This window comes from Dasypus novemcinctus, chromosome 6, assembly GCF_030445035.2.
Source record: "Dasypus novemcinctus isolate mDasNov1 chromosome 6, mDasNov1.1.hap2, whole genome shotgun sequence".
Taxonomy (NCBI): domain Eukaryota; kingdom Metazoa; phylum Chordata; class Mammalia; order Cingulata; family Dasypodidae; genus Dasypus; species Dasypus novemcinctus.
Genome location: NC_080678.1, coordinates 88,276,649 through 88,296,634, shown reverse-complemented (window position 1 = coordinate 88,296,634; position 19,986 = coordinate 88,276,649). Strand labels below are relative to the sequence as shown.

The 19,986-nt window shown below is 49.1% G+C and overlaps 1 protein-coding gene across 3 annotated transcripts in view; it reads left to right on the top strand.

The window, feature by feature from the left end:
* VSTM4 (V-set and transmembrane domain containing 4) overlaps positions 1-19,986 on the top strand; it is a 96,510-nt gene that overhangs the window by 61,741 nt on the left and 14,783 nt on the right. For 2 of the 3 annotated variants that reach the window (XM_058299133.1, XM_058299135.1), the window contains 2 exons: positions 2,907-3,013; positions 4,360-4,421. In XM_058299133.1, the coding sequence (XP_058155116.1) occupies positions 2,907-3,013; positions 4,360-4,421 (169 nt within the window). The remainder of the gene's footprint in view (positions 1-2,906; positions 3,014-4,359; positions 4,422-19,986) is intronic. The other variant, XM_058299136.1, reaches the window with a different exon arrangement.

Below are 19,986 nucleotides of genomic sequence, written 5' to 3'. Positions count from 1 at the left end.
TCAAGATCTTAATGAAGGGTAGACGATAGCCACATGTTACTCATAAATAAGGAAACACAATCAGACAAGCAAAACAAGTTTTGTCCTCAGTGGCAGAGAAATGCAAATAAAATAGGGATCACATTTTTCTTCATTGAATCAGTATCTTTTTAATTGACAAACCTGGTGTTAAAGAAGGTGACAAAATAGGAACTCTCGTTTTTGGTGGTGTGTATATAAAATAATTCTAATTTGCTGGAAATCAGTTTGAGCGTAGGAATCAAAGAGCAGTCAAAAACGGTTCACCATCAAAACCCACAGCCAAAAGTCTAAGAATGGAAAAACCGTTAGGCACAAATATATTTATGACTGTTATTTTTATATCAAAAGCACAAAACTAGTGAGATGTTTAAAAGTCAGAGAACCATTTAAGTCAACTATGGCATAACTTCTCATTGGGATAATATGAGAATGCAACAATGTGCAAAATGATAAATTATGTAGAAAAAAAGAGTTGCCAGATTGTATATAAAGTATGACGAGAGCCAGGGGATAAAAACCAGGAAGAGCAAAGAGTCTAGAAACGTGGGGAAGTTGCATTTTGGTTCTTGAACTATGCACAACCATGGCTTCCTTTCATCTCTGAAATTTCCATTTTAAAAGTGAGCATGCATTATTTTATCATGAAAAGAAAAAATAAACATTTCAAGAGTTTGCAGAGCCACAGTACGTGCGGTTGTGCATTTCAGCAATTCTGAGGTTTACTCCTAGTGGTCAGAATTTTGTAAACTCACTTTCTTTTTGGCTATTTGTGAATTTACACAAATTGACCTTGTACTCTAAACTTATTGCCACTTAGAATTTCTAGTCCCAATGAAAATAAGCTGTCTTTGCAGAATCTCTGTGGGAACTGCATTTTTGGAGTGTTTCCCATAATATGCGTTTCAGTCTTAATTTATTTGTTTTTAAATCTCCAGTACTATATTAGGATAACCTACTTAAAAATATATGTGTGTTTATTGGTTTTGTTTTTAATTTACTATTTTTCAAAGATTAATCATTTGGTTTAATTGTATATATGTATATAAAATCTTCTCTCCTTTGTCTGTCTCCCATCAAGAGACAGATATCTCCTTTTTAGAAATACAGAGTATCCCATTATGAGTCCATTCTAATGTCCTTACCAGTCCCCTGCTGGTGGACATGTGGATTGTTTGGAATCTATTGCTGTCCAAACAATGCTGTAATGACTAATCTTATGCATATGTCATTTCATCCACATGCAAGAGCATCTATTGAATAAATTTCCAGAAGTGAAATTGGTAGGTCAAAGGGTACATACCACCTGATTTGATAGATGTTGCCGAATTATTCTCCATGGTGGAGGGTTTATACTCCCCCCAGCCATGCTTTGCAGTGCCTGATTTCCCACACCTTTGCCAAGAGGGCTTTGCTCTGAGTTAGATTTTTGCCTTTCTAATATGTGAAAAAAGAGAGGCAGTGCATTTCTACTCGGATTCCTCTTTATGTTGGTCTCTCCTCTTCTGTGAAAACTGTTCATATGCTTCATTCCTTTTGACCCTGGGGAGGGGGCCTGACTTCTAGAGCGTCTTTATGTGTTAGGGAGCTAAACTGTCTTGGTAGCTGCCCCTTCCTGGCTGGAGCCCTGACCTAGGACAAGGATCCTTAGAGGATCGAGGCGTCTTCCCTGCGTATTTCGAGCCAATCGGATGACTGGAAGTGAGATCGAAGGCCCCTGGAGAAAGCGTGCGGTGTGTCCCACGGGCTGTATTTGAAGCATCTGTGTTTGCTGTATGCTGACGATGTCACTTAGAGCACATTGTTTAGCCTCTTTAACCTCTGGTTTTCTAACCTGCAGTCCCCACCGCTTTGGGCTCTCGTGGAGAACGCGTACCTATAAAGAATCTGAGCCTGTGTTGTTCACCTGCAATCAGACCATCGCACAGCCCCCCAAGACCCCTGGCGGTGCACTCGCGTAGGCTGGGAGGGCAGCACGCAGCCTACGACCGGCCCAAGAAAGGAGGCCGCGCAGCCGTGGGGCCAGGGACTGCCAGGGCAGCTCCCCAGGGTCTGTTCTCAAATCACAGACACAGGCTGTGGATTATGAGCCACTGTGTTAGTCCGCCAAAGGGGTCTGATGCAAATACCAAAACTCTGCTGGCTTTTATAAAGGGTATCTATTTGGGGTAGATGTTTACAGCCACCAGGCCCTAAAGAGTCCAACTCAGCGGACCATAAGAGGTGCTTCCTCACCCAAACTCTGTAGCCACGTGTTGACGCAAGATGGCGGGGAAGGGAGGGTTCAGCTTCCTCTTTCCTAAGGCTCGGTGGGCCCAGCCTCTTGCGCTCGCAGCTGTAGGCTGGCCCAGGGCTTGGCTGCTCTGTGCCCTTCAGCTACACACTGTCGGGTGAATGGCTCACCTCTTTTCCCAGGCTCACAGGGTGCCCTTTTGAGTCTATGGAGCGTCCTTCCTCTTTTCTCATGCGTCTTCCTCTGTCTCCTTGAGTAAGTGTCCATCTATATAGTCCACCAAGGGGTAGAATCAAAGCCCTAATCTTGATTTAATTAAGTAAAAGTAAAGCCTTTGGATTTAAATCAATCCAAGGGTAGCATGTCCAGAGGGACAGACCAGTTTACAAACATTATCAGTATCTCCTTTCGGAATTCACAAATAATATCAAACTGCCACAGCCACCAAGGTCACTCGCCCATCTCGCCGTGCTTGTCTGGGCCAAGGATCAGTGCTGGCTCCTCCGGCGTCCCCGGAGATGAGCGTCGAGCCACCCCAGTCCCGCTGTGGACGGCCCTGCCTTCCAGAGGGCACGTGCAGAGCGACTGCTTTCTCCTCCTTTCCCCTCTGGGCCCAGCCTGCCTTTGCCTTCACCAGGAGCCTTTTCTCCTGCAGCTCAGGGGAGACGGTGACCAGCGTGGCCAGCCTGGCCCCACTGCAGCCCAAGAAGGGCAAGCGGCGGAAGGAGAGCGCCGACACCCCCCCCGCAGTCCCCGCCAAAGGTAAGACTTGTCAGCCGTCTCCCAAAACCGACCCCCGGCGCGGCATGGGGGGAGCTCCGGGCCCCGGACAGGGGAGAGAGGCAGGAGGAGGCTGTGACGTCCAGCGGCTGTGGTCGGGAGACCCCCACCTCGATTCTGAGTGTCGCCGGTGCTCGGCCGCCTCCGCCCTCCAGCCTGTCCCTGGGGCGGGCTGGGGTCGTGGGCCCAGCGTGGGGCAGCAGGGAAAGACTCGAAGCTCACATACTGACTCCACGGTGTGTTTCACTTGACTGTTAAAATGCCCGTGCGTGGCAGAGGACGTGCGTGTGGTGGGGTGGGGTGCAGGGACGCCAGCACCCCTTGGTCCGTCGGGGGCCTGAAGGTCCTCTGATTGTGCAAAGCTGCAGAGCAGGGATGTCTTTACTTCTCATTTGGTCTGGGGGTGCCAGGCAGGCTCCTCTAGGATTCCAGTTAGCATGACAGGGGAGGAAGGTGGGTGCTTCCCGAGGACAGAACTGCCTCACTCTTAGGGGAGCTGCGACTTGCCCAGAGACAGCTCCTAAAATAAGTGCGGCCGATGGAGAAGTCCTTGCCTGGCAGAACATGACATGAGGTGGGGAGAACAGAGATTTCCCAGCGGAACCATTTAATGACAAGATGATACATTCCGGTCCCTGAGCTGCAGCTTCCCGGGTGTCCTCCGAGAACGCGTGGCGCCTGGGGAGAAAGCGGAATGCTGAGAGGAGGGGCCGGCAGGACGGGCACTTGGGGCTGGGGGGCAGAAGCGGCGAGGTGGGGAGGGACGGAGAGAGAACGAGCACTGGGCCAGGCTCTGCTCTGCAGTACTGCCCTCCTCGAGCCAGAGCAGGTCCTCCGGGAGCTGACTCGCGGTGGAGAAGGCTGGGTGGTGGGGCCAAGTTCAAGTCCCAGATCATCTAAATGCCATCAGGTGACCTTGGGGCAAAAGCCTCAGTCCTCCTCTGTTGAGTGGGACAGAGTCCCTCTCTGCTCTGGGTTTCAGTGGCAGGGAGGAGGGGGCCCCTGAGCCTCGCCCTTCACAGGCCCCTGGCTGCCCCTCCTGCACGCCTGGCCTCGCTGGGCCCTGCAGGGTTTGGGGTGGAGCTGCTTCATGGGGTCTGCCGACGGGCGGTGGTGACGGGCGATGGTGACAGGCAGTGGTGACAGGCCCAAAGACGAGGCGGGACTGCCCCCACCGGGGGGCCACGATGCCACCCAGGCCAGAGACAGGAGTCCTTCCCCGGGGGAGGGGGCGTCTGCGGGTCTCCAGCACCCCCGTCCTGCTCGTCTCACGCGCCGGCCAGCCACGGCTGAGTCCCGCTCGCTGCAGCCTCAACCTGCCTCCACAGCTCCCGTGGCCACCGCGTTCCACAAACCAAAGCTGCTGAAGCCGCAGAGGAAAGTCACGCTGGTGAGTGGCTGTGTTCCCGGCTGTTATTGCTCTCGCAAACCTCCAGCACACTTCTGGGTCCACGGCGTCCCCTCGTTGACTCAACGTGGCGCGGATGTCCTTGGCACTTTTATTCCCAAGCTCTTCCTGAGTCAGCTTTTGAGCCGAGTTTTCTCTAGTCTCAATTCACATGGTGGCTTTAAAAAATAAAATCCAGTGGAATCAGTTTTTTAAAAAAAATTAGTATTATCAATGGTACATTTTAAGAGGGGGAAAAAAGCCATACTCAAAATATATAAAATAGAGAGTGAATCTGCTTGTACAAATTTACCCAATACTCATAAGTGAGCACAGAAAAGCCTTCTGGGAAATATTTGTTTAGCTGTCTATTTTGAAATCCTTTTAGATTTGCAGTACGGCTGTAAAGATGGCACACTGAGTGCCCGCAGCCTTCCACCTGGCTTCCTCTGGCATTAATTCTTACATAATCATGGCACGTTGGTCGAAACTCAGGCTTGGCCGAAAGCACGTTCCTGTCCCCTGACGCCTGACTTGATCAGGTTTCTGTCCCAGGACCCAGTTCAGGCCAACGTCACCTTTACCGCGCGTCCCCTTACTTTCCTCCCCCACCCCGTGATGTCTCCTTGCCTTTCCTCGTCTTTCAGGGTCTTGATCCTGCAGAAGTGTAGCCGTCAGGTGCTTTGTCAACCGTCCCTTAATTTGGGCATGTCTGGGGCTTTCTCATGAATTTGCACAGAGGCGATGAGCCCTTCTCGTGGCATCATGTACATGATGTCGGTCTGTCCTGTGGTCAGTTGGGCACGTTGGTTAACTCCACCAAGTCGCTGTGCCACCCGCTCCTCGCTCCGAGTGGGAAGCAGGCCTCCAGGTCCACCCACACACAAGGAATTAAGCTCTATCCCCTGAACGGAGGATTAGCCTAGCCTCCGTGGACTTAGGTTGAATCCACCCCCGTCTTTTGATGCTTCTTTTGGGGGAGCCACGCCGAGGTCGGGCCACACTCCTGTCCCTGCTTACACGCGTGCCCACCCCTTCTAGCACCCGTCGTGGCTCCTGCCAGCACAGCTGTTGCCAACGTGCTCCGGGGACCTTCTAGTTCCCTCCTTCCTTGCAGGCTTCGTCATTGGAATTCTTCTATAAGGAAGAGCTGCCCTTCCACTGTACGTTCATTTATGTTAGGATGGATCTGTGGATATTGATTTAACTTTTTAGTTACAGTCCAGTCATACTGTTATTTATATTGTAGCCCATATCATCCACCTGGGTGTGTGTGAGACAGAGAGAGGGTGACCTGGTCATCCCATTTTGAAATGTGTATGTCCTGCAAAGAGCCTAGACGATCTTGAAGGAGGATTTCGACACCAACGATCAAGGTTTACATTAAAGCTGCAGTAATGCATACAGTATGGGTGTTGGCACAAGGATAGGAGAAAAGGAAAAGGCCAAAGAAATAGACCAGAAGGCCCAAAAGAGGTCCATGTATATACATACGGTCACTTGTTTTAGGACAAAAGTGACATTGCAGCCTGTGAAGAAGGGATTGTCTCTTCAGTGCATGGTGATGGGTCGATTGCATATCCATATGAAAACATGACCCACCATCCTACTTCATACCACACACAAAGGTTAGAGGTGGATCGTAGACTTTAGTAGGGAAGTTAAAACCACAAAGCTTACTGAAGCTAACATTCTTCACAACATCAGGGTAAGCAAAGCTTTTGTAAACAAGATGCATAAAGCACGAACCATAAAGAAAAGCGTAAAACTGTGGGTTGCATTAAAATTCAGAACTTCTATTTCTGAATTTGTACCAATAAAAGAATGAGAAGGCAAGCCACAGATTGGGAAAATTTATGTCATGCAGGATTCATATCTAGAAAGAATGGAGAACTCCTTGAAATCAGTGAGAAATAAAATGACAACACAACATAATATGGACATTGGTCTAAATCAGGCACTTCATACCAGAAGGTGTACAGATAACTCATAAGCACAGGAAAATGTACTCAACCTTATTGGAATCAAGGAAATTCAAGGTAAAACCATAAAGATTATCACTACACAGCTGTTGGGATACTTAAAAATAAGTATTTGTATGATTTAATTCTTTTGCACGGATTTCTCTGATCCTTTTGGGATTTAGAAAAGTACCCAATTTTATCTATTTGTAAGAGTTTTCAATATTACTTTATGTCTCATATTTCAACAGTCATTACTTGCTAATTTCATTAACTTTCACTATATGCTAAATAATGATTTCAACTTAACTCTAGGTTTTACTCGTTTTGATTTTTATTACTTTCTTGAATCCTGTGTCTTCCCCAGATATCTGTATCTGCCTTTTCCATTTGAGCAGATAAATGAATGGAATTCTAGATTCATCAACTTTTCCCACTATGTGCTGAGAACTATGCAAAGCCCTGGTGTGCACTTGTCCTTTACTTCCTAACATAAATGCCGCGCTCCTTATCGTCCCCTATGATGCTGTGTGCCCGACGGTCCCAGGAGTCATTTAAATTTTCTAGTAGCCATGGTAACAAAGCAGAAAGAAACAGGTGAGACCAATTTAAATAAAATCATTTATCCAGCCCAAAATACCAAAAATACTATCATTTAAGTAGGTAATCAATAATCTGAATTATTAATGCAACATTTTGCTTTCATTTTGTTGGCATTGAAATCCAGTGTGTATTTTACGTGTACGTCACGATGCAGAGCCACCTTTCACGTGCTCGCTGGTGGCTGCCATATTGGACAGCTCTGCCCCTAAGACCCAGCCTTCTGGCCCCTGTGATGATTTCTGTCGCCCCGTATCTCGCTCCGCTCCGGCCACGCTGCCTCCCTGCTGTTCCTTGAACCTACCCTGTTCCTGGGTCAGGGCTTTGCACCTGCTGCCCCTCTGCCTCCAGCGTCCTTCCTGGGCCATCTCAGTGGCTTCTCCACAACCCCTAGGGTTTCTGCTCCCGCATCGCCGCGGCGGAGGAGCCTTCCTCTCTACAGCAGCACTCGCCCTCCGGTGATACCCTCCATCCCTCGTTTGCCATGGTTGGCACTGATTTGTTAAGTGTGTGTGCATGCTACCAGATGGCAAGGTCCCAGAAGGCTCGGCCCTGCGGTGTTCTCCCTGGGACAACGTCGGGCACGGCGGTGTCGGCTAGCGGTTCCACAGCCCCGCTCTGGGAAGTGGGCCCTCTACCTGCACCTCTGCAGATGCCCCAGCGAGCCCCGAGAGCCTGCTGAAATGAGCAGGGAGATTAACCGACCCCCCTGAGGGCCACGCACCTCGTACTACTCACAGCCAAGACTTGAGTGTGGGTCTTTCCAGATCTGGCACATGAGTGTGTGCCAGCAGCTCAGAGCATTGTGGGGCCTGGGCCTGGCCACTCTCTGCACGTGGCTCTGGTGTCCTGCCGTGGCCTACCCTGGCTCCCAATTCTTGCTCCTCCGTGCATGGTCTTCCCACCGTGCCACTGGAGAGCCTGGCTCACCGATTTCCCAGTCTTTCTTTTGCTTGCAGTGAATTGTGGGTTCCAGTGAGCTGCTCATGTAGTGTGAGTCCATCTGGCTCCTTCATTCAAAAATTCCATAGTGGTTCTGCTCCCTTGACTCTACCCGCCCTGTTTTCCAATGCAGCGGCGGAGTTGTTTGCTTATTTGAATAGACCGTAGGTCACACAGTGGGCTTTGGAAACTCCATTGTGCTTAAAGGCTTAAACCACCTTCCTAAAACTACCAGCTTCCCTGGGCCTTGGAACACCCTTGTTCCAACACATGAAAATCCGTCTTCTCAAGCCGGGTGGGTGAAATCACTGCCTCCTCCTAACTGCACATGACTCCACACCTGGGTGTCTGTGTGTGTGCTTAGGGCATTCTTCTTAATTCTGATTTTATCAACAGCCTCAAGAATGGCGACACCTCATAAACTTCCCCACCTTACACTAAGTTGCTCAGGACCTACCGTTTCTGGCCTGGTCTCTTACCCCTGGTAATAACGTAAACAGATGTTTCTGGACTTTCTGTTGCTCTAGCCCAGGGATTACCACGTCAACATATTTAATGTTCACAGTGAGATTAGCTCTCCCAGCTTTGTGTATGAGGACACACCGATGGTGAGTGATCGAGTTCCTGCAGCCCAGGGGCCTGCCTTTTCGTAGTATCGTCAGCCCTGAGTAAACAGCCTTCTTTAGCCCACAGCCTGGTGGGCCCCACCTGGCATTTATTCATTAGACAAAAATCAGGTGCCCTTCTACGGGGTACCAAATGCTGTCTCCAGCAGTTTGGGGCCTCTGATGAACAGACTGGATTCAACACACATTTCAAAACAGCCGTGGCCCCAAGAGCAAGTTTCTGTTGTTGATGATTTTGTCTGGGTGCTCGTTTGAGCTGGCATGCTCCTCTGTGTGGAGACTCAGCAGAGGAAGTTCTTAATTTTCACAGAAAATTAGCTGGGGTGGTTATATGCATTTCAAAACAGGATTCTTTGTCTCATAGAAATATTCCCAATAACATTTCTTTACATGCCAGTTGTTCTTTGGTCATTTTAAGCTGTGAAGAGGTTTTTAAAAATATCTATAGTAACTTCTCTAGAAACAGGTCAATTTGGAAACCAGTTTATGCCAAAGCACAAAGAAGGAGAGAGCCGATCCCAATTGGGCCTCTGTCTGACCGTCAGTTTAGAGCTGAAAATATCAGGCCTGGTGCCTGCAGGTTTGGGGGCCTATTAAGGCTTATTTCTCCAGGAGGCCAGCATTGACCCCAGTTTCAGCTGGGTCAATATTTATCTCTCAGAGCAATAGGTCTTGATGGTGGCTGAAACTAACGTCAGTCGCTGCATGTTGGCACCGACGTTGGTGGGAAGTTTAGAAAATAACTTGGAGGCACCTTTTCCTTAGGGCCTGGCAGTGGCTTCCATGTTCAGTTCTGGGAATTTCTCCAATTTGCCACAAGCTCGGCAGGGGGTGATCCTGGGCCAGCAGAGCCCCCAGCCCCTTTCCGGCATAGACCCACCACCATGGACTTCTTGGACAGGAAGTGGGGGTGGAGAGAAAGTAGGTTGTTGGAAAGACCCTGTTTACTGGCCCTGCTGTGCGCCAGCTTCTGTGCCAGGCGTCCATCCCAGGTTCCAGCCGCCCACACCGACTCCTGGGCAGGCTCTGGCGACTCCCCTGGGCAACAGTGGAGAGCATGCCTCTGTGCTTTCACCCCAAAGCCTTCACACTGGGGGACCTTTTCTCATTTTTCCAAAACGGCGTTACATTTCATGAGATGCGCATATAGGGGAGACCAGTGTGGTAGGAAGATTTAAAAAGTGATAGGACGTGGGAAGAAAAACGAGACGAGAAAGGCATTTTAGACATCGTGTAAGCAAGGTACCTCTCCCCTTTTATAACTCAGCAGTCTTTCTCAGTCACCTGCTCTTGAGGCCACACAGCTCTTTCTGACCATCTAACAATGCCAACTGTTTGTATGATAACATTAGAAGTTCACAGTTGGTCGTTATTCCAATGCATCATGGTTCTTGGTCTTTTGTGGGGGAAAGAGAGCACTTTCACAAACACTAAAAGGGCTCCCTCCATTTAGAGGCATAGGACATTTTCCTTTTTAGTTGGGGTGTGGGGGGACCCTGATCCCTTCCCCTGGCTCTCTGGCCCTGCAGCAGAGCTTTGGAGCCCCCCCCCCACTTTTTTTTAAGATTTATTTTTTTATTTATTTCTTTCCCCTTCCCTGCCTGCCCGCCCCCCCTCAGTTGTCTGCTGTCTGTGTCCATTTACTATGTATTTTTCTGTGTCCGCTTGTATTCTTGTCAGCGGCACTGGGAATCTGCGTCTCTTTTTTGTTGTATCATCTTGCTGCGTCAGCTCTCTGTGTGTGCAGCACCTCTCCTGGGCAGGCTGCACTTTTTTCACACTGGGCAGCTCTCCTTACGGGGTGCACCTTCAGAGCCCCTTGAGTTAATCCACGCACTTCCAGGGAAAGCTGTCCTTGCTTCCTTATTCTAGAAGAAACAGTGGAAGACCAAAGTGCATTTGACTCATTTTTATTGTACTCGGTCAGGTATTGATTTAAGACTGGATGGAGGAAGAGAAAACAGAGTCTGGGATATGGAGGCCAAACCTCAGTGTTTCAAGGAACACAGAAAAAGGAAGCCTGATGGTTAGCAGAATTGGATAGGAAGGTGGTCCACATCCCAACCTGAGCTAAGAGGGACTGAGTGCATCACTCACGGCTAAACTCACTGTGATGTGCTCCTCTAGGCTCCTCAGCGTAAATGCTGTCCTCCACGAGGTAGCATTCCTTCAGCCTGCTCTACTGACTTCTCACTCTAAAGTTAAGTTGCCAGCACCAAGTGCTGGGGTAGTTGGAAGGGTCAGGTGCCCCCGTTCTCCAAGGAGTATGATCCCTATGAGCAAAGGACTGAAGACAGAGAAAAATCAGGAATATCATGGGCTTATCATGAGTTTGCCCATGGGTCTCTTGTTTCTGCTTCTCACCCTCCAATCTGTCTTCTGCAATGTGTCCTGGGGATTCTTCTAAAACATATCTTGAAGCATGAAATTTCCCTGCTTAATATATTTGAATTCACCTTGCCCCCAAGGATGAAGTACAACTTCTTGTGCAATATCCAGCCCCCACCCGAACTCTCCCCACCTCGTCCTCTGCAGGGCCACCACCCAGCTCCAAGAGGCGCCTTCCCCTCACCTTCTTCCTGCTCCTCCTGCCCCTCCAACCCCTGCTCTCCACCTGCCCAGGTTCTCCAGGCATCAGGATCATGCCCACATCACTGACTCGTGCAGGCACTTTCCGTTCATCTGATACCCTGCCGCTCTGTGGCATTGGTACAGTTGGCATGTCCTCTTTCCTGGATGTGATCGCACCTTGCCTTCCATCCCTTTTGGCTGTCGCTCTTCCCACCACTCGCTGGCTTCTCTTCCTCCACCTCCTTCCACGTTGACTTTCTCTGGGGTCCTTGAGCACGTTCTCTGGAAGAGCCAACACTCTTCCGGTGCAGCAAATACCTTTGCAGCTCATGGATTCCCTAAGTGGGGTCTTCAAGGCCACTCCAGATCAGGTCTTCTGGCTGTTTGTGGGACACCTCCCAGGAGGGCCGTAGGCACCTCAGAATCACTGCGGCCCACTCTGAACTCATGCCCTTCTCCTAACCCGTGCCTGTGATCTTCCTGTCCCAGGCGATGGTGGTCTCCTCTAGACATGTAGGTGTCTTCTTCATCTCCAGCCCCACAGCCACTGGTGACCTATTCCTCCCTGCTCCTCTTAGAGGCCCCAGGTGTGTCCCTTTTCTCCTTGGTGGCTGCCACAGCTGGTTCCTCCAACCGCCACCTCTCGCCCTATCTTACCTGAGCGCCCCTCTCTGAGCTCCCACAGCCCCTGGCCTTACTGATGTTCCAGGACTTCCACCCACCCACACGGAAGCCACATTTACCTGCCCGACCGGACTATTTCCTGCATTCAAACCATGCGGTTCATTTTGACAAGATGAATTCTGGAAAAGCCCTAAAGCACTAGAAATGCTAGTACAGGCAGTGGAAACTGGTTTTAAAGTCAGCCAGGTCCTGTCTTCCCCATGGGACCGGGGATGTGCAAAGGGCGGACTCAGCCGGCGTTTGTTGAGTAAATGACCAAATGATTCAGTCAGTGTTTGTTGAGTGAATAGCCAAAGGAACCAGGCGTCTGTGCTTGGAGCTCAAGCCGTTGCTGCTCCAGGTGCGGTTGCTTCGTTGGCTTCACCTGGGGGCTGGTTAGAAAGTAGCCTCTTGGGCCCCGCCCCACACTTCCGGAATCCAAATCTGCAATTTCACAAGACCCCCAGATGATGCTGGTGAATAGTGAAGAATGAGAGACACGGCTCTGAGTCATTTTTCCAACTCAAGAGCTGCCTCTGTTTGGCCAGTGCTCTCCAAGGACAGTCACGCCGCCCACTTTCCCGAGAGGACTCTACTTGCAACTTGGTAAGAGAGTTCAGTCCAGCAGAGAGGATGGTGGCTTTTCTATATATCAACACAGAGGAAATTAAATGTCCAAATGTGCTTCTACAGGTGTCCTGAGCCCCATCCTTCCTAAAAGCCTTATTCCACCTCAGCTGATCTCCTAGGACAGCTGATCTCACAGGGAGACGTGGGACAAGACCAGCTCGCCTGGCCCGACCTTACGTTTCAAGGAAGTCTGCAGGAAACCTGCCTTCTCTTACAGAACCCGAGGATCAGAGCCCTCAGAATGGATGGAAGGGACCCGGCTCCCCGCAGCCTCCTTCCGAAGGAGCCTGTCGTATGCACCTGCCTTGCACGCCTCTTTCAAAACCACTGACTCAAGGGCCCAGAAACTAGGGCGCCGTGTCCTGTGCCATGTTTGTCCCTTCCACGGCCCCTCTTGTCACCGAGGAGGCACTGCCGGGGGGAAGAGGCTTTGCCCTGATCGGTAGCAGAAAAGGGCTTTGAGGCACAGGAGGCACCAGTGATAGAATTCTGAGAAGATTGTTATAATCGCCCAAATCCCAGCAAAATGATTTCCAGAGGACACGCATTTTAGGTTTCTTGAAGGATGTTTATAATAAGCGGGAGGATTTCTCTTGTTGTCGTTAATGTGCTAGAACTGGTTTCAGTTAAATTTTACATGAAAAGGATATATTAACCTGCATAAAATATGTTCATAATCTCGATTTAAAATTAAAAAGGGGGGAAAAAAAACCGTACCGCCGCATGTACAATATATTGCCCCAAGTAAAAGCCTGGGGAAAAAACACAAAAACTTTGCTTGTACCACGCTAGGACCATTTTTATGGAGATAAAAATTCTATGCTCCCCTAGATGCCCGTGCGTATGCCGTTATTGTCACGGGGAGTTATGGATGTAGACGGGAGGGGAGAATCAATGCCGAGGCTGCGGGGGGAAGAGCGGGGGGCCAAGAAGTCGTTTGGTTTCGGGGGTCTCCCTCCGGTCCAGAGAGCGGGCGCAGGGGCTTTCCGTCAGCTGGATGTGCCTGTGGAGGCGCGAGCAGGCCACTCCCAAGTGGAAGTGAGACCGTTTTGCATCAGGGAGTCTGTGGACCCTGAGAAACGCAACGCCGCCGTCCCCCCCAGGCCACACGGGGAGTGCTCTGGCCCTCTGCTCTCTCGCGCGGCTTCCCCAGACCACTCCAGCTGCTTCTCGCTGCTTCCAGCTGCTTCGGAAGCACCGTTGATTCATTCAGCTCGTTCTTCCGCATGGTCATTCCCCCTTCACTGAGCACCCGCGGGCAGTGTGGGCGGTGCCGGGGAGCTCGACAGGAGCGGCTTCCTGACAGAGGTGAGCACGTGGCAGGGAGGGGACCTGGGAGGATGGCCTCAGCAGACCCAGCTCAGCAGGTCCGGTCACACCTGGGGCTCCGTCCTCCCCTGCCCCACATGTCCCCTTATGTCCACTGGGGTCCCGCCGTGAGAACAGGAGCAGCTCTTGGCTGGGGACGCCCTGCTGTCCCCAGTGCAGGTCCCTAGCAGAGCCGGCGTTTGCTTTCCATCCCCGCTCTGCTGATTTGCCGCCTTTACCCAGAGCTGCGTTGCTGGGATCATTACACTGCTGGGAAATATGTTTTTCAAGTTTTTCACTCTATTTTTGTAATCTCTTGAAACAATATCATTTGTGCTCATGTTTGAATTTTTTAAAAAGCCTATTTCATTTAAAACTTAAGTTTTTAGTACAGAGTACTTGAGAGTTTTTATTAAAAGATTTTTTTTTTTCCAATCTCAAATAGAGAATACTAGAAATGAAGTGCCGTTTTGGAAAAAATAAAACATGAGTTCTAGAACATCATTCTAAATATCCAAAACATCAGGAAGACAATTTCTCTATGTGAAATTTTGAATTCTGAACAAACTAAGAATGTGTTTAAGATGTTTTTTTCTTAGCCAGATTAAATTCTAATTTATTACTATAACTTCCTAACACTAAATTTATGCAAACAAACAAGCATGTGTAGTGACCCAGTTGCAATTCACCAATATGAATTTATGGTGAGAGTGTGCATAAAAAGAGAAAAAATACGGATTCAGTCGTACATGCCCACATTGCGTACAAGTCATGCCCACTGCTGTTTTAGATTTGGTCTGAATGCTCGATGGGTGCCTTGTCCATACTGTACATGAGCCAGTGATAGTGGTGACGATGACGACAGTAATGGTGACTGTTGATGAGGATGAGGATGACATGATGATGACAATGATGAGGAAGGCAGTGGTGGCCACCGATGAGATAGATGATGACGATGACGATGATGACAACAGTCATGCTGGTGGTGATGACGACGATGATGGAGACGATGGTGACTGTGCTCCCTGAGCCCTTCCCACGGGCAGGTGCCGTCCTAGTGCTCCGCCAGGGCTAGCCCACTGAACTTTCAGCCCACCACGGGGCAGGCAGTTTATGGTCTCCATCTCAGATGAGTAAGGAAAGGCCCAGAGAGGTCAGCACCAGCACAGGATTGCCCACTGGTAGGTCTGACGAGACACTTGGGTCCATGGTGGACAGGAGAACCTCTTGTATTAAGGAGTTTGGTAACTGCCCTGTCGTGGTTTCACTGTAGGTATAGAAACATGATGGAAGTGTACTGAAGGAATGTGCTAGCAATTCAGACTCATGGGAAAGGTGTATGTTTCCCATTAGTTAAAATAGAAAGTTAAATTCCTTCCTTCCATTCTCATTTCTCGGAGGTGGGCCACTGCTAAGATTTTGGCTTGTGGCCTTCCAAATACTGTTCTGTGTATATACAAACATATCTATATCTATCTATATGTGCACACAGTTTATACAAAATCAACCTATGAGAGTGTGGTCACAGCTACAGATTATGGTGCATCTGTCCCTGAGGTCTCTAAAAATGGGGATAATCCTGTGCAGAATGTTTGCACATTGAGTTGTTTTTCTTGCTAACATCAGGTACATCTTTCTGTGTCAGCACATCTAGGTCTGCACAATTATTTTAATGATTGCAAAGGGTTACAAGATTATCATACCTTTAGCCATTAATTTCTTTAAGTAGTGGGCATTTAGGTTCTAATGGTTCACTCTTGGGATGGTTGCTATAGTGAATATTATTTTACATTTAACTTTCTTTATTGGTATTTCTGTATGAGATATATTTACAAGTGGTATTATTACATGAAGATACAGCCACATTTTCCAAAACTGTTTTCCCATTTTATTCTCCCACCAACAAAGAATGAGAGTGACAATTTCCTCACATACCTCTCGAAAGTAGTAGGATATTATCTACCTATCTACCTATCTGCCTTTCTCTGTCTCTCTATCATCCATTCATCTGTCTATCATCAGTTATCTACCATCTAACTATATATCTAATCTGTATCTGTCTTTTATACATTTTTTGTGTGCTGCCTCAGCATCCATCTGACTTTGCTAAGTCACTTGCCCCAACAGTGACCTTTGGTCTAGTTCATAAGCAGCTTTTCACTCCGAGACCTAAACTCCCCAGAGCTCAGACCTACATCTGCAGCCACTGCCCACCCCAGTGCATGCCTCACCCAAAACAGCTGTCCCAAGAGATTAAGCTCACCATCCCCACCGGGGTCAGACCCAGTACCTTTCCCTTTTCATTCATGTTTGCTTTAAACTAACCAATCCTTGACTCCCATGGAAAATCTACCACTCTCCCTCCCTTAAATCACTTGAGCCGATTAAGCTTCCCATTGGTCCCTCCTGGCCCCCTGCTCGCTCTCTCTCTGGGACCTGTGAGTAACACACTCTTTTCTCATGCATTCTGGCCTCAGTTTCCCATTGTGTTGCGATTGACCTCTATCCAGACTCAGACTTAAAATCCAGCTTTGTTTTGATCTATCTATTTAGCTAGCTATCCTTCCATCTAGATTTCTAGGCTGTTCAAGCAAATACCATGCCATGGTTTGGCTTAAACAATGGGAATTTATTAGCTCATGGTTTGAAGCTAAAAGAAAGCCCAAATCAAGTCATCATCAAGGTGATGCTTTCTTCTCGAAGACTGGTGTTCTGGGGCCAGCGCCCAGCAATCTTGACCCTGCGCTCCTCGGCCACACGGCCAGGCACAGGGCAGCCCCTCCTGGCCTCTTTATTCTCTTTCAGGCTCCATTGAGTTTCAGCTTCTGGCTGCTCCTGGGGCTTTCTATGTCAGAGTTTCATTCTCTTGTAAAGGACTCCAGTAAAAAGGATTAAGTCCCATCCTGACTGAGGTGGGGCACACCTCAACTGCAGGAACCTCCTCATCAAAAGGTCTTCCTTACAGTGGGCTCACACCCACAGGAGTGGATGAAATTTAGGAACATGTTTTTCTGGGGTACTTAAAGTTCCAAACCTCCTCTTTCTGTTTATTTGCTTGTTTTCTTTATTAGAGAAGTTGTGGGTTTATGGAATTACATTGATGAAAGCACATTTTTATAATTGTGCTATTACTTATAATCCATGGTTTAATAGGGATTCACTGTATAGTGTAGTTCCATGGATTCTTTGAGGGCGCACGGCGGACAGCGGGCGGTGTCAAGAGCGGACGCACAGCGGCGCAAAGAATGCTGCGGAGTCGGAGAGTGGTGGCAACGCGTCTGCTTTATTGAGGAAGACAAGCGTTTATATAGGCTAGGGCGCTGGCGGTAGCAAGGCTAAGCCAAATAAGGCAATGTATGTGAGGGGAGGCCGCTAATTGGCTGGGGGACGGTTGGGGGTGAGGTACGAGGTTAAGGGGGCGACGTGGGGGGTGCGGATTGGCTTAAGCTGAAGGCGACCTCCGATTGGTTGTTGGAGGCTGTTGCTAGGTAAAGGGGCAGAGGTGAGGTTATCATTCTGGCGGGGGGTATATGGGGGCTGGGGCAGAAGATAAGGGGAAGTTGTGGGTTGGGTTCTGGTGAGGCGTGGGAGAGGCAGGCCGACCACCCCAGGGCGGCCCCTATGGAGACCGGATGCTGGGGGGAGATAGAGGAGGCAGCCGTTACAGGCAAGAGTAGCAGGGGGGCGACAATCTACCCGTGCCAAGCACTCACCCAGCAGGAGACGAGGCCTCATCTCAACGTGCTGGGCCTGCCCAGTGATGGTAGCATGCTTGTTACCTCAATTCTTTTTTATTCTTACTCTGTCACCATATATAAAATTTAACATTTCCCCTTTTAATTACATTTAAGTGTATATATTTCAGTGCCATTAATTATGTTCGCAATGTTGTGGTATCATCACCACCATCCATTACCAAAACATTCCCATCATTCTAAATAGGAATCCTTTACATTTTAAGCCTGAGCATTCCCTATCCCTACTCCATCCTCTGGAAACCTGTATTCTAGATTCTGACTCTATGAGTGTGCTTATCCTATCAGTGAGATCATGTAATATTGTCTCTGTCTTTTAAACTCTGCAATTGAAAGCCACATGTAGCTTTTATGATTCCAGGCAATAGGACCCAAGGGCCCTACTTCTCAGCAGAGTTCTCATGGAAACCTTGGGTGTTTCTTCCCTAGAGAAACTTAAGAGGGAAGATTTCCATGGCAGATCGTCCTCTTCTGCAAACCTGAGGCCTGTGGCGGCTGGGGTGGGGTTATGGTAGCATTGGACTCCCTGGTGCTCTTTCATTTTGTTTTACGCATCTCCTCATTCGTTCATTTAAAACTGAGTATCTGCCATGTGCCAGGGATTATCTGAGTCGGACATCTTTCCAGGAGCTGGGGTTAAAGCCAGTCAATTGCTCCAATCCACTTCTGTCCCCTTGAGAAAGCCAGTCTCTTGGTAGCTCGAAAATCAGGGAACAACACAAATCAGAGCTTTTTCCTGCTTGAGAGCCAATTGCTGTACAGGTGCCAGCACGTCAAGGGATACAGCACTGAGTAAGGTTGACACTCACAGCTTCCCTGGAGCTTAGTGGAGTAGATGCAGCCACACTCTAACACTGTCCTGACGCTTACTCACTCTGACCTCGGGCTTGCCGTTTCTTTGCCTTTGTTTCCACAGGTGTAAAGGGAGGCTGAGAAGAGCACCTGTATGGTGTCATTGTACTCAGTATACGCTAGATACTTGTTCTAGTTTGCTAGACTTCCAAAATGCAGATAGTGTAAAATGGGTTGGCCTTTTTTTCTCTCTCCCCTTCCCCACCCCAGTGTCTGCCCTCTGTGTCCATTCGCTGTGTATTCTTCTGTGTCCACTTGGATTCTTGTCAGCGGCACCGGCAATCTGTGTCTCTTTTTATTGCATCATCTTGCTGCATCACCTCTCTGTGTGTGCGGCATCACTCCTGGGCAGTCTGCACTTTTTTCACACTGGGCGGCTCTCCTTTCAGGGTGCACTCCTTGCACATGGGGCTCCCTACGTGGGGGACACCCCTGCGTGGCACAGCACTCCTGGCGCGCATCAGCACTGCACGTGGGCCAGCTCACCACACAGGTCAGGAGGCCCTGGGTTTGAACCGTGGATGTCCCATGTGGTAGGCGGACGCTCTGTCCATTGAGCCAAATCTGCTTCTCTGGGTTGGCTTTTAACAGTGGGAATTTATTAACGGAAAAGCTTAGTTTTTTTTGTTTGTTTGTTTTTGTTTTTTTGTGTGTTTTTTTTTTTAACCTGGTCAACTACTTGGATAAGTAAGCTTACAGTTTTGAGGCTGAGGAAAAAAATGTTTAAACCAAGATATCATCAGGCAATGCTTTCTCCCCAGAGACCGGCTGCCAGTGATCCCAGGCTCCTCCGATGCATGGCTAGGCATGTGGCGGTATCTGCTGGTTTCTCCCTTCTCTTTGGGTTTCATTGATTCCAGCTTGTTGCTTCTGTGGCTTTCTCTGTCTCTTTCTACATTCATCTTCTTATAAAGGAGTCCAGTAAGAGGGTTAAGATCCACCCTGGGCCATGCCTTACCTGAAATAAAGTAATTTAAAAGGCTGTACTTACAATAGGTCCACACCCACAGGAATGGAGTAGCTTTAAGAGCATGTTTCTCTGGGGTCTGATGTAGATGCTTCAAAGCATCTATATTACTATATTTCATCCCAGTGCTATATTACATTCCAGTGGGAAGGCAGAAAATAACCAAGTGCACAGAACTTTAAATGCCAGAGGGATGACGAGTGTTCTGAGAGCGAAAGGGTAGGGCCGGGGAGCCGGGGGGGGGGGTGCTGTGCTGGGTCGGGGAGGCCGCACTGGAGCAGAGGTCTGATACAGTGAGAGAGCAAGCCCTGCTGTGTGGGGGAGAACATTCCAGGCCAAGGACACAGCCAGGGCAAAGGCCCTGCAGTGGCCCTGGACAGGGAGTGCTGTCCAGGTGTGGTCAAGACGCGCAAGGCAACCAGGGTGTTGGAGCCCTGGGTGGGCACGGGGGGCACGGGGGGCGAGAGGAGGTCGGCTGGGGCTGGGGTGGCGGGGAGACCGTGCAGGGCCTTGTGCGTTCAGGTAAGTCTTCCGATTTTATTTTCAGTGTGACGGAGAAACCACTGGAGACTTTCGTGGAGGGCAGTGGGGATTGGCTTATGTTTCTAGAAGGATTATCTTCACCCATTACATTTTTTGAAAAAATCACTGAACTTATCTGTGGCATCCTCAGCATCTGGACACATGATATTT